Source organism: Eublepharis macularius, chromosome 14, assembly GCF_028583425.1.
Source record: "Eublepharis macularius isolate TG4126 chromosome 14, MPM_Emac_v1.0, whole genome shotgun sequence".
Taxonomy (NCBI): domain Eukaryota; kingdom Metazoa; phylum Chordata; class Lepidosauria; order Squamata; family Eublepharidae; genus Eublepharis; species Eublepharis macularius.
Genome location: NC_072803.1, coordinates 39,765,581 through 39,779,965, shown reverse-complemented (window position 1 = coordinate 39,779,965; position 14,385 = coordinate 39,765,581). Strand labels below are relative to the sequence as shown.

The 14,385-nt window shown below is 43.6% G+C and overlaps 1 protein-coding gene across 1 annotated transcript in view; it reads right to left on the bottom strand.

Moving 5' to 3' along the window:
• XPO7 (exportin 7) overlaps positions 1-14,385 on the bottom strand; it is an 85,799-nt gene that overhangs the window by 4,134 nt on the left and 67,280 nt on the right. The window contains exons 18-27 of the mRNA XM_054998076.1: positions 13,670-13,778; positions 12,724-12,830; positions 12,233-12,321; positions 11,267-11,374; positions 10,641-10,723; positions 8,717-8,931; positions 7,464-7,602; positions 6,025-6,185; positions 4,470-4,568; positions 4,003-4,130 (exon numbers count right to left, since the gene is read on the bottom strand). Coding sequence (XP_054854051.1) covers positions 4,003-4,130; positions 4,470-4,568; positions 6,025-6,185; positions 7,464-7,602; positions 8,717-8,931; positions 10,641-10,723; positions 11,267-11,374; positions 12,233-12,321; positions 12,724-12,830; positions 13,670-13,778 — 1,238 coding nt within the window. The remainder of the gene's footprint in view (positions 1-4,002; positions 4,131-4,469; positions 4,569-6,024; positions 6,186-7,463; positions 7,603-8,716; positions 8,932-10,640; positions 10,724-11,266; positions 11,375-12,232; positions 12,322-12,723; positions 12,831-13,669; positions 13,779-14,385) is intronic.

Below are 14,385 nucleotides of genomic sequence, written 5' to 3'. Positions count from 1 at the left end.
TGGCGTTTTCAGCTCAAAGGAAAGGGCTCAATGTTGGAAGTGCCTCTGAGAGATCGATGGAAGTCAGACAATCTCTCTTCTGAATGGCAGTTGACAAATTTTAGCCTTTCCATTCCAGCCTTCTTGTTCCTAGGCATCTATGTTATTTGACCAAATTCCTTTGGATGTAGAGGAAAAGGGACCAGGTGGCACAGAACTGAATTTCATTGGCCACAGTATCCAACACCCGCCTGTTTTTTATTATTGGCTTCCAAGAGTTTGCCAAGCATTGTAAGCATCCCCCAAATACCATCACACCTGCTGCCTTGGTGTAAACACAATGAGTTCCCTTCTTTGGCCCTTTAGGATTCTGACTGGAATTGCTGAGGGAGAAGGTACTACCCTCCTCTCGATGTTTGGTCTACTTTCCTTTATTCAGAGTTTCCCCAAACAGGTTGATATCTTTGAAAGGAACCACGGTTACTTTGGCTTCTAATTTCTAAGCTAAGTGTTGTGCCAGGTTACCTGAAAAACCATGGTTCTAGTTGCCCACAGCATAACATATTGCTGGGGCTATTTTCTTAGCTTTGCTCTTTGGCTCTTTAAAGGAGTTTACTGCTCACTGAAGCCAGGTCTGAGACCTGAGAGAATGTGACTCTAGGAAGGAGTGGAGCTGTCACCAATGCTTTGAAGAATGTAGTGAAAACTTCCAATTTTCTGTGCGTAGCCAGTTCAAACCACTTGATGCTGGAATCCTAGATAGTCCGTCCTTATCAACAGGCAGCACAGAAGTAGATGGCAGGCTGGTTACCAGATCATCCACCAATGGCAGCTTGATCCTCTCAGTAACCCCTAGAACTAACATATAAGACTTAGGGGGAAAAGGAAGTAAGTGTAGTTAGTTTTGCCAGAATCCCTGATGGGGTTATTCCTGATTCTAGGGAGGATTCTCTCCAACCCCTTAGTCCTTAAGGGAGAAGACTCCAGGATCCTCATCATCTTAGGGAGCCCCTTCTAGGATATGGCTCCTGAGGAAGACCTGCTAGGGAATTTTCCCTTCTTTTAGCAGCCCCCCTTTCTTGGCTGAGGGAGAAAACTGATAGCTCGGAGTACTCAGGTTGAAGGCTCAACTGAGATATGTGCTCTTAATGGCCCTTGCCTCCTTTTTGGGGGGGGGCATCCTTTTACCTATCTGGAGTCAGACCCTCACACTGGAATACTTCTCTTGCCCATCTGAGAGTCTAGCTGCTAGACTATTGGTGTGCCTTCAGGACCGCTTTGAATCCCTTATTTCCATCCTGGGCCATGCCAGTTTGTTAAATAGTAACTACGGCTGCAACGATGTAAATAGGGGGCATGTAATTTCTTTCCCCTTAGTGGTGGAAAATGTCATCCAGTCATAGTTGCCTCTGCAACACTGGTCTTTTTTGGAGGTCTCCCATCCAATTGCTAACCAAGGCCAACCCTGTTGAAGGTACTGAGATCTGATGAGATCTGGCTTGCCTGGACTAACCAAGTCAGGTGCTTTGATAAGGTCAGAATGATCATTCTTCCCCCAGAACTTCTAGGTAACTGAGACTGGTTTACCCAAGGTCAGCCCCCAAGTTCAAGCAATTATGGGACTCGAACCAGCAGGGTGATGACTCAAGGCTCAGCACTTAACCACATTATTACAGCAACTCACTTCAGGCTTCCTTGCCTGGTGGATGCAAACCCCAGACCTTCTCCCTTTCACTTGTCTCTTGAGAGACCCGGGAGTAGGCCGAGGCCTGAGAGTTGCGCAAGTCTAGGCTGCAGGCTTGCACTCTCTGAGGCCTGGAAGGAGGCTAGGCCTGCCTTTGCTGACATATCACCAGCAGAAAACTTTCCAGGCATTCTTGCCTGACGGGTCCAAGCCCTTGTGCTTTTTCTCTTTCACTGGCCTGTTAAGAGGCCTAGAAGGGGCTGAGGCCCGGGAGTTTGGAAAGTCTAGGCCACAGGCTTATGCTCTTTGAGGCCTGGGAGGCAGCTAGGCCTGCCTTTGTTGACATTCTGCCATCCAGGCTCTTGGGCATTTCTCTTTCATTGGCCTGTTGAGAGGCCTAGAAGGGGCTGAGGCCTGAGAGTTTGGAAAGTCTAGGCCGCATGCTTATGCTCTTTGAGGCCTGTGAGGAGGCTAGGCCTGCCTTTGCTGACATTCTGCCATCAGAAATTTTCCCACCAAAAGGAGAAATGAAAGTGAAAGTGCACCTCACAAGTCCTGGCTGAAAGGAAAGAGAAACAAAGGAGGGCTCCCTTTTATTTAGGGTGAGCTGGCTCTGAGGCTTCTGCTACTCTTTTCTCCTCCCTCCTTCCTTTCGTGGCCCCCGTTTCCCACAGAATCAGCCTAACTGCGGGTTCCGTTGGGGCTGCCAGGGTTGGAGCAGGTCCTCTGCTGCTGTTGGAGGCTGCTCCTTCCAAGCCTGAGGAAGTTCCCGATAATATTGGTCTGTACAACAGGCTACCGCAGACTCAAACACCACACCCTCTGGCCATCTGAGAGGGGGTTCCTCCCAACCCAAAGGAAGAACCTCGGTGGAGTTTTGCAGTTGTGGCTGTGTAACCTAAGAGAATCCACCCAAGGACCTCCGGCTCTAATGCTCGCCATCACTCCGAGCTAAATGGGGGTGGGGTAGGTGGTAGGGCCTTTCCTTTCCCCTGTGAGCTCCGCACTGCCTGTGGCCTTGGCCTCCCTGAGTACTAGGATTACAGGTGCACGCTGCCACGCCCAGCTCATCTCTGGCAGTTTCTTCATCAGGATCGCTGCGTTCTGCAGAGTTGCTGAAGATGTCCCTGCTTGGATGGCAGGGCCAGAAAGACTGGTGAATCCAGGGACAAGCCCCTCCCCTCCGGGATCAAAATCAGCTGACTGATTCTGCCTTCGGAGAGGAGCAGCTATACCCCAAAAGTAAGGACTGCCCCACTCCTAGGACCACTGGAGAACTATTACTTGCTTCTACTCATGCTACTTTTATCCCACTTCATCTTATTTTTTCCCTAGTGTTTTCTAAAAGACCCCCAACTCTTTGAAAGTCTGAACTTTGGACTCAGAATCATGCCAACTATAACCAGTTGATGAGACAATGACAGATCACACACTTTGCATGTAAGAAGTCACAGGTTCAATCCCTTGTACAGTCAATGCTTAGCAACTGGTGGCTCCAACTGTAAAAGGATCTTTTAGTAGCATGTGTTAAGAATGACTGTGGAGAATGGCTGTCAGTCAGAATATACAGTACGGAGACTGACAGGGCAATGGTCTGGTTTAGTACAAGGTAGCTTTTTAAAATACCCATCTAATTGTTCTTGCAAGCCTTTTATGAATGTGATTGTTCTACAGATCCCCAGGTAGCTTTTCCCATTGCTGAACTGCTCTTACAATTAGAAAGATATCTTCAGCATTCAGTGTATCTTGCTGTTGGTTGACATGTAGGTGTAAAACTCCAGGGTGCCTCTCTGTACAAGTGGGAAGTCAAAATCTGCTCATTACTTTTTTGCTGTCTGCAAAGTGGGCAAGGTCAGTAATTGTTTCTTCTAAGATCAGAAAACTGTTGACATTTCCCCTTCGCCTCCATTTCTCAAAACAACTTTGCTAGGCTAAGCATTTTCAATTCCTAGGCTGCATCATGGAACTTGTATTAGATGCTTTAGCATCATGATAAATTCTTCTGATCTGGGCACTGCTTGCTAGGAAATGGTTTTCTATTTCAATGAAATGAGTTTGTGTGGCAAAAAGAGAAAAGATCTTTTAAATACTGTGTGCAAACCCTTGTAAGGTGGAGTACATGCAGAACACCATCCTTAAATAAGAATCCTGAACGAGGCAAATCCTTGTCCAGGAAACTCCATGCAGCTCACAACCTCAACTGATTTCTAGCAGAGCTGCTTTTACAAGAGAGGCCCTGGGAGAACAGACTTCAATGTTTCTGTGGCCCCTGCAAAGCATCCTGGTGAGCTGCTAGCTCTTGTGCCTTGCAGTGATGCAGACATACAGGAGATACTGACCTATCACGATTCTTGGTGAGCAAGTTGCGTTCAATACCCTCCATGAGGTTCTCAAAGCAGAGATGCATGGCTTGCTGTTTCTCAGGGGGCTGGCTGTTCACTATACTGTTCCTTAGGTCTGAAAAATACTGGAAAACAGAAGGGGGGAGAGAAAGGGATATACAGTTAGCCATTCGAGGACTGAGCGCTGAAAGGAAATGTCACTTCCAGAACACTCTGGAAGAGCTACAGCATAGATCCCAAGTCTAGTTTCTGCCCCTCTGACTCTAGCAGAGGTGATCTGCTGTGTAGCATTCATTTCTGCATGAAGTGCTTTTTGGCTCACTGAGCTGTATTGGTCTTGGATGAATGGAAACTCCTAGCACTAGAAGGATGCATTCTGCAGTGGAGGACCACCTTTGTTGGAGACAAGGGTGCTGTGTGGGTGGAAGCAAGGCTTAGGAAGCAATGCAGAAGGGAAGACTTACTTTTTCATTGAGCAGTATCAAACCAAGCAGAGGTCGAGACATGGACCATTGGTTCCTGCAGTCCTCAAAAATGATGATATTCAACACTGTTGACAGCATCTGGAAGGCACAAACAAGATCATTTCAGTTGCTGTATCACTGCTAATTTTAGGGAATCCTATTTTGTAAAGAAAAAAGTTGCAGTCCACATTCATGCTTAGCAACTTGTAATAGGCTCACTTGACTGTGTCTTAACTAAGCTTCCACTACTCCAAATTAAAGATTTTATCTTTTCTTTTGGATAGTGTTCAGCAATTAGTTCAAGACCTGTCAAGCAACATTGTTCTTTAAACTGTTTGCTTATCAGTACATTTATTTGTAAAAAGGTTCTTTATTGCTTTCCGCTTCTAATCAAAGTACTCAGACACTTGTTAGAGTTTATTTCTTTTATTGAAAATACAGTATTTTTTAATGAAGCAAGTAGTTAAAAATATATGATTATTAATATAAGTCCTACAAAAATAGAACACAGAAAGGCAATCAAAATTAAATTTGCTAACATTTCCTAACTAACTCTTAAGTTTAAAAATAATCAAAGTTCTTATGAAATGCATTAAGGTTTTCATAGCCTACATTGCAAAAATAAGAATCTCACTTAATCTTCATGAGATCTCTTCCAATTAGAGATCTAACTCATTATCTAGATTAGCATGTTTTATAGGTTATCATATGCAAATATCTAAGATCTTTTCACGTAATAGCATAAGCAAACTATGACTGGTTTAACGCTTCACTGAATATTCATAATTTCTATTGCGTAACCTTCTAATTAGACAAAAAATGACGTTATAGCTAACTTGCAAAACAAAGCCATAAATCTGTGAGAAACGACAGGAAGAGTTAAGATACTAGATCACAATTGGTCCAGTCTCTGATAAAGAAACATTAATCTAGATGGAATCTACTAATTTTAATTAGCTGTCAAAAGATTAAAGCATACTGGTTTTAGTTACCTAACACTAAAAAAATGCATAAACAGTTCATGAAAAGTTTAAAAGTTCACCCAGAATACAAGCCATTACTATGTATTAGCTTAGTATTGATTAGTATAATGTGCTTTAATCTATATTATTGCAATGAACTGGTGGCTGTGCAAGGGATGTGCGTCCCTGAACATATAAAAAAGACCATAATGAGCACTGTGAGGGAGTTGTACAAATACACTAAGCAATTCCATATACTGATTCTCTTGCTGAGGATATCACACTTAAGAGGGTTTTTTAAAACTCTCTAATGGTTTATTGATTCCTTATTGACAGTGTACACTGCAAATCTAGTCATATGCCAATTAGAATACCCACCATGCTCAAGCATGCACTGAATAAGCAGGGGGGAAACAATACAAGCAGGTAGCAAAATGTACGAAGGGTGGGTGGGTGTTGATTTGTATTTTGTGATTCTCTCAGAAAGACTTTCTGCTCATAGTAAGACTGATCTGCTAAGGCTTTGGAAGCCACATGGGAGTCCCCCAAAGATCACCGTTCCTTGCAGCCAGCTTTACGTGTCAAGCCCTTACCTGCTGGATCATTTCTGGGTGCTGTTGCATGATGTGCAGAAAACGATCGCTCTCCTGTGTCAGTGGGGCAGTCCTCTTCTTGGTGCTACGGGAGAGCTGCTTGAAGAGATAGGTGACAATGTGGTCCAAGCAGGAGCAGCAGCCTGTGCAAACCATGGTGTCTATGAGGACAGGAAAGAGGGGCAGAGTGGGATAATGCCAGCATTACACAGGACCAGGGATGTTTAGGGCTCCACTGCACCCAGTTGCTAAAAGACTCAGTGAAGACAGCCAAATTGCTAATTTCAACTCCATTTCAGGCGAGATGTGCACCAGCATACCTCTGCTGCAATCCACTACAGCGCATGCACATCTCCTCTCATAGTTGCTATGCTGTTCTTTGAATTCTGAGATGGGTTTGGGGGCTCGTGGAGGAGCAAGTATGAAAGAAGGGTCTCTTAGGGAATGTTCCAGAACACAGCCATCTGTGCAGAAGTAGACTGAACACACTCTAAAATATTAATCCTTTGGTAAAGATGAAGAGAAGTGCGGATGATGAAATGGGAGAGAATGAGGGAACTGGAAGATGACTGGGTTAAGAGGTATTACACTTAGTTAACTGACATTTTAGTACTAAGATTTCAAAATAGGTGCACATCAGGTAGCTTGCAGTACTAGGTGTTGGCTGTACAAGCATTATGTTGCATTTTCAAGAACAGGTTAGAGAAAACAGCCACTGTGAACATACCTATGGGAAATAGCAACCTTTAATCAAAAGCCATGCCAGCTAACCAAAGCAACTGAAGCTGATGGGAATGGCTAACTTTTTTGTGGGAGAGGATAATACCTATCCATGGTGCTGCCTGTGCCACCATGGAGAAGTGGAGTAGTTTCAACAAGATGCACAACTTCTTCCAGAAACCAAATCCACAGAGCCTGCCCAATAGTTACAAGCAGCACCAGAAGCCCTGCTCCATGTACCTTTATGTGTGTGGCAAGTGGTCATTAAGAGCAGGGCATTCTCTGAAGGCTGCCTTGTTTGTGGAATGTCTTCTACCACCTGGCACCAAATACTGCTGCTTTTAAAAAAGTCTTATTGCATGGGGTTTTGTTGAATTTTGTAGTTTTGTTGGAGTTTATTGATTTTAGGACCTTAAGAATGCAATATGTAAAACACAAGTTTTAAAAAACATTTTAGATCAGTGTTTGACCCAAATAGCCATGATCTGGGCACCACTGGTAGGCTTGAGCTTCTGCTGCACAGCCAGGTGGTGTTAATGCCTCTGAACAGGGATAGCCAGAGATGTGCATTCAGCAAGACACTGTTACTTTGGTAGTATGGTCTTCCTATATTTTTCCAGCTGTCCCATTTCACCATTGCCATTTGATCTTTCAAGGTTCCCCAGAGCCTTAGCTGTGCTCAGACCACACTGGGAGGGAAAAAGAATATGCATACTCACCTAGTGCTGTGAGACCTTCCGAAATGGAAGAAAGGATATACATGATTACATGAGGCTCCAAGCTAGCTATAAAGTTCATGTGATCTTGGGTGAGAACCTCCAGTAAGGAATAGTATGACTGGCTGAGCTTAGGATAATCCTGCAAAGAGAAAGAAGGGAGGGAAAAGAGTGGCTTTCAGTGGCTTTGCCAGCAGTCTTGTGTTTGGATAGAGGGCACATTCTGGCATACTAGAACTGCATGCTAACTGCAGGCAGGAACCATACAAACAACTGTGCAGTATGTCAGTCTTGATGTGTTTCTTTTCAGAAGCCAGAGCTTTCCAAGTCTCCCCCAATTTCTTCCAGAGAACCAGATGCAGTTTTGTGTTCATTTAGGAGTCTAAGCAAGGAGGCCAGCTATTGCATCACAACTGCTAACATTTGTTACATTAGATCTTAATTTGGGGGATTCTTTTTTTTAAAGTCTCTATTCCCTGCTAGCTGTGCAGGAACTTTATAAAGATGAAGGCAGCACCTGTCCTTGGAGTGAAGCTTCAGTCTTTGGACACCTGTCCTTGGGTGAAGCTCCAACAAATAAAGAGGTGTTTGGAGCCTCTTTCTTATGAACTTAAAGATTAGTAGGCATTTAGGAAGTGAGAAACTTCTAGGGGAAAGATGAGCATCAGCAAGAAGCATTTCTACCAGGCATGTGGCTCCCTTTATATATACAGAACAGCACAGAACTTGCTGATCAAAGGCCACTTTCCTCCTTGCTGCCCAAGTATCTTTCTCAGGGCAGGCTTAAGCAGCTCATTCTAGTTGCTCTTATCCATTAGTCAAAATGTAGCTCACAGCGCACACAAATGGTAGCCCTTTGCCATACTTGCCCCTCATGGGTACAAAGGCACACAAAGGCCAGGATTCAGTTGGCTCTTTGAATATAGATAGCTCTGCCAAAGCTGTAGGTATGGAAATACACCAGAGAGCCACTCCAGAAGGAAGATACTGACAGAGGCTTCCTGTAAGATCCCAAACTTGGCATGCTCCGTACCACAGCTCTGCATATAAACTGAAAGGAACTGATTGGAAAAGTAAACTGGAAAGGTTGTGTATTCACTAAAAATCATGACACTTGCGCATATTCCCACTTTATAAAATTTCATGGTGGTTGGCAGCTCCAGAAGGAAAAAAAAAGTGGGTGGGGGGACTCAGAGGGCCTGATCTGAGGCGCCGGGGGTCCAGCCTGGGATCTGATGGCTGTTGTACCATCTTACCAAAAGATCACTGTGTGGGATGGAAAGCAGGAGCTTGATGAAAGTTTGCAAGGCGTTATCAAGTGCATCATCCCCATACAGACGGAAGACACCGAAGTTGACATAGCTGCCACTTAGTGCAGCCTTCAGCATTGAAAAGCAGATGGAGATCCCTTTAAGCTTCAAGGCGTACACTTGATCCTTTGGAACCTCCCCAAGGGTTAGGATTCGATTTCCTGCAGAAGCATTTGAAGAGGAAGGATATGTCAGGTAATGCTGATCTCACTATTAAGAAGTGGTCTTATTAGGGAAATTAAAGGTAAATTGTTATTGAGTATGCTGGAACATCTCAGAACCAAAAATGCAATAGTGTTGCTTCAGATCATCATGAGATCCTTGGTAGATCACAGTAAAAGTCCATCTAGTTCACCACCCAGTTTCCCAGAATGGCTAACCAGTTGCCTCTAGAAAGCCCACAAAAAGGGCACGGAAGCTAAAGCCTCCTCTTGTCATTCTCCAGAAACTGGTTTCCTGAAATATGGAGTTGGATCCAAACCAGTTTTCCACACTTCTTATAACTGATTCCTAATCTGGCCCTCCTTACTGGGTTGAATCCAGACTAAAATTGGCAATTTCCACTGATTCTCCCTTTATACCTCAGATTCCCCTGCATATCACTCTTTGGGGTCTTCCACCTGCATTTTGTCAAGTTCTGTGAGCTGCAGTGGGAGAGGGGAGGCAGGAAAGTTCTGTTCTGCTGATGGAACATTTAGTCTGCATCCAACCCACTGTTCCTAGGGATACTCCAAAAGCAGCATCTTGGAGAGCTCAGCAGGCTGCTCTGTGCTGCTAATGGAACAGTCTTCTGTTAGCAGGAAATGAAGTGTGGCTTCAACTCATGGTGTTCTTGGACATGCTGAGGTGGAACCAATCACCTTCAAGTAACCTTCACCCAGCCTAAGGCACCCTCCTTCAGACCTATCTTTCATGAATTTGTTTAAACTGCCTTTAACACCACCTAAGCTAGTGGCCATCAATATATCATGCAGCAGTAAATTTTCTTGTTATATATAATCCACTTTTCTCACTGAGACCCAAGGTGGATTAGAGAGTGTAAGTTCCAAAAATTTATCATGTGTTTTGTGAAGCAGCACTTTCCAGAATATACTGCCTCTCAAGTTCACTGTGTGCCACCAAGTATAGTATTATGAAACTGTCAACTTCCTCCACACCAAACAATGTTTAACTTCACATCTTCCACAATGAAGAACCAATGTAAATAATTCATTTGGTGTTAGTTATGTCCCTTTAGTACTCCTTTTGCTCCTCTGCTGTCCAACAATATGACGGCTTCTATGGCTGCTTTCCGTCTGATATATTTAAGAAATTCTTTTGTCTTAATGCCTTTTAACAATATGCTCCTCAAGTTCTTGTTTGCCTGCCTTATCACCAATTTACATTTGTTTCACCAGAACTTGTGTATCCTCCTCCTCAGGGCAGAAGTTCCACTTGTTAAAGGAAGTCTTCCTGCCTTTTAATGGTTCCCTTGAGTTACTTGCTTACCAATGCTGGCATTCTCTCAGTTTTAATGGTAACTTTCTGAATTTGTGGTATACAATGAGTTTAAATCTTTCTGGATGTAAGTAACTTCCAAGAACTCTGAAAGATCTGACCTACTTTATAATGTGCTCCCCTTTTTTGAAAGGTTTACTCTTTTTAAATTATATGTGGCTGTGTGTTAGAATAATGAATGACAGGTTTATTCAGAAAGAAAAAAATGGGATCATGAACAATAATGCTAGATAACCATGGCAGAGCAATTGAGTTTGGTCTCTCCCAAATTAAGCTGTGCTTCCCAATTCATCCTTTCTGCTTGTTTTGCTTGTCACTTGGTGAATTTAGAAACCAGGAGGAAAAGGCATGCCGTTTCCTTCTCTGTACTCACCATAAGTAGTTATCATTTTACTTGTCTCCCGGAAAAGCAGAATGCCATTTGGTGATGAAACATCAAACTGCAGCCTTTGGGATCTGAAAGGAAAGAAGTTGTGGCTTGGCAAAGGCATGAAGAGGGGAAAAAGCAGGAGCTGGAGCCCTCCAAAGCACAACGTGGGAGCGTTACAGCAATTGAGAGACCCCTGCACAAAGGGGACCTCACCAGAACAGCCCATGGTTTTAGGGAATGTAAAAACCACCTTAGGAAGTAGACTATGAACAAATCCTCCTATTCTGGCCAGATACCTCAGGAAAGACACAGATGGAGAGAACCATGCCCTTCAATGCTTGCCTCTAGCATCTAGTTCTAAGAGGGATAGTATGGACTTTCCATTAAGCTCACATGGCTAACTGCCATTAATAGACTCAAGCTGTACAAATCTATATAGTTCTTTATGTGCTTTGATACACAAACAAAAATAATTTGCCTATTTACACTTCCTACATAACTGATAGATTGTAAAACCTCTTTAATGTAAAACTTTCCTGCAACCTGGTAGTGACTGATACAGGAATGGCTGATTTACATCCTGTTGAGGAAGTGGCCACTAAAGCGAGATAGGATTCTCATACTCTTACCTGTTGTGCACCAATTCAGCCATCAACTTGAGCACAGGTGTGGTGCAGGCTGGGTCATGGTACCAAAGTTCGACTGCCCGCTGCAGAATTGGCATGTAGGATGGGTAGCTGTGAGGCAGAAGCTAAGGAGTCACGTTGCTTCCAAGATCCCAGATGAACACTAATTTTTCAAGGTTCTCACCCTCAGGGCACAGACAAACTTTGTTCTTTGGTTACTTCAGTGAAAGCAGGAACAGCCAAGATCACTGCATGGCTGTTTACTGTGGAAGTGGACTTCTTGAGATCTCTGATACTGCCAGCTTAGGTTGCAGATAATAAGGCTAAAAAGGGGAAAGAGTCTCTCTTCCACCTCCTATAAAAATTCTACAGGGACATCACTGGTATCTCAAGCCCTAAACAACACCTGAGCTTTCTTCTTTTAGCTGCTTTTTTTTTTGCTGTAGCTACAAAGTCCTCATATTTCAGAACAGGTGGTAGCAGTGTTCTGTAGAGGTTAGAAAGCAGCACTAGCCTAGATACACTCAGGTCCAAAGTCTTGCTTGCCATGAAATCAACCTTTGACCAGTTACTTTTGCTTGGCCGTACCTTCCTCAAAGGGTTGCTGTCAGGATAAAATGGAAGATGGAAGAAACATGGATACCATTCTTGGAGGATGGGCAGGACAAAAATGCATGAAATGAAATAAATTCTGTCACTGATTTTTCAGACACACAGGTGGGGCTTCTGGGTCAGTATTAGAAAAATCAAGTGGGCTACCAATCCAGGGAATAAGCCAAAGCTCTGCCAGGGACTCTATTCACAGGGAGCAGGGAAAGAACCATCACCTGAGCTGAGGCAGCATCAAGAGGTTCCAATAGCAGAGGTGACAAGTGGGTAAAGTCCACAGTTCCAAAGCAACCTCAAGACACATCTCCATACCATTTGGTGACTGTGGTAGGATGAATTATATATGAGGGTTAAGGATACATCCACTCAAAGAGCATCATAAAGCTGGTCTTGGCATTGAAGGCAAAGGCTATCCCTCTCAGGTCTCTCACTAGGCCGACCAACGTTCTCTGGGTAAAAATGGAGTTGTGAGTTATATGAAAAATAGACTATTTGTTCCTTCATCAGAAGCAGCACAGTCTTGCACAGGCAGTAAATCCTCATCGACTTTAGAAATGTAGTAGAACGCTGAGAGCCCTGGAACCTTACCCACTATCAAGAGACTGTCTCATCAACCTAATGCAGCATACAGACTGTCCCCCAAGGGTTTTCCTTCCCCATTTACACCTCTCCACACTCAGAACAGCCATTCAAGTTTTTGCAAGCTTATCATTACTAGCTATGCTACAGCTTTGTGGAAGAATTCTTCAGGCGGTTTACACAGCAAAATGTGGAGACTGGCTTAAAAGATTCCTAGCCATGTTGTGAGATTGCAACTGCAAATTGTGGGTAAAAACTGAAACCTTCCTTACTTTTGCTTCTTGCTCGTTGAAAGTGTTCGTGCTGAACATCTGTGCCACAGTCTCAAAGGCAGCCGTGAGAGGCAGCATGAACTGCTCATACTGATCCTCATCCTCCCCTGGAAGAGAGGCATAAAGGATCATAACTTCTAGAGTCCTATAAAACGCTCTAGAAATTTGAGACCAGGTCAGCCACAATGCCACCACCTAACTGGCCAGTCTAGTGGATTCTTGGGTACTAATTTACACAAAAGATAACATCAAAGCAAAACTCCCAATGGCCAGAATTCAGAGGAAAAGGGGCAGATCCTTTTTCCTACTTCCACCTCCTTTTCATCTACCCTGGTACACATGCTAAACAGTCGCAAACCAGATACCTTTGGTTGGCAAGGCAGCTCTCTTGCTCCACCCCCAAAAGAAGGTCATAGCTGAGTTCAGATGGGGAGGGAGGGGGAGTCAAAGTTGTAAGGCTGAAGAGCCAGCTGAAACTAGCAGGATCCTGAGGATGGGTTCCCCTTCCCAGAGAGCAAGTAATGGTTAAAAAAAATCAGAACTTGGAATACAGTTATTCCAAGAGTGAAAACTTGACTGTAAATTGATCCACTGAAGCCCTTGTGCCCAACTTGGATCTTTCTCAGAAACATATTATAGTACCAGACATTACCTAGGCATTATTTTCATCCACTGCAATCATAGTGAGTGCAGTGAAAACCAGTAATATTTTATACTGATGTTTCTATTGCCCTCTTCCTATGCCCTTTTGTTTGCTGGAATACTAACATATTCACACACAGATTGTAGCTGTTGTATTTTTTGACCACTTGGGCCAAAAAGACTGTCTACCTGCACCTGAAAGACGTTCACCAGTTAAATTGCACCCATCTCTGTTTGGCAACATATGATTAGAATATCAAGAGCTCTGTAATGCGTTTTGGTACATAAGAATGGAGTGCAGTACCTAGGTCCACCATGAGGAGGCGCCCCAGTGCAGTATAGAAAGTTGTCCGACATCTCATATCACTCAGGTTGGACTGATTGTTAATACCCAAGAAAGAAAAGTGCTCACTCTGTCAAAAGAATAACAGTCATTAGTAAGGAGAAGTAATATGTTGGGGTGGTGATGGTGGAATGCCTGGCACATAGAAATAGTGGCAAGTCAAGAAGCACATATTGTGTAGCTCAGTATTGGCTTGGGAACAACCACAAACTAAAAATGCAGGCGGATGCTCTCTCATGCTTTAAGCATGTGAGTTATCTTTCACAAAATTTGGCACTGGACACACTAAATTCTGAGAGTCTTAGCTTTCAAGTTTGGGAGTGTGTATGTTGGTGGCAAATAAAATGTAAATACTGCAGTTCTACAATAATACTGCAGCTCTAATACAGCGTTTACAATGCTCAGCGTAACATCTTTTCATCTAACTGCAATATTAGGCATGACTTAAAGTTCTTTAGATTTAAAAGAACATGGCTGATCAATGAGAATAGACTGCTTACTTGTAACTGATGTTCTCTAAGCAGTTATCTGCCGTCAGAAAACTGGGATTCTGGAGCAATGAAAGAATGTTTGGGGGCAACTCCACCCAATTTAAGGGAGAAGGTGATAATGTGCAAGCCTGTTCATCGTCTATGGATAGATTTTGGAAATGCAGGCAGAACAGGCCTTAGCTCAAG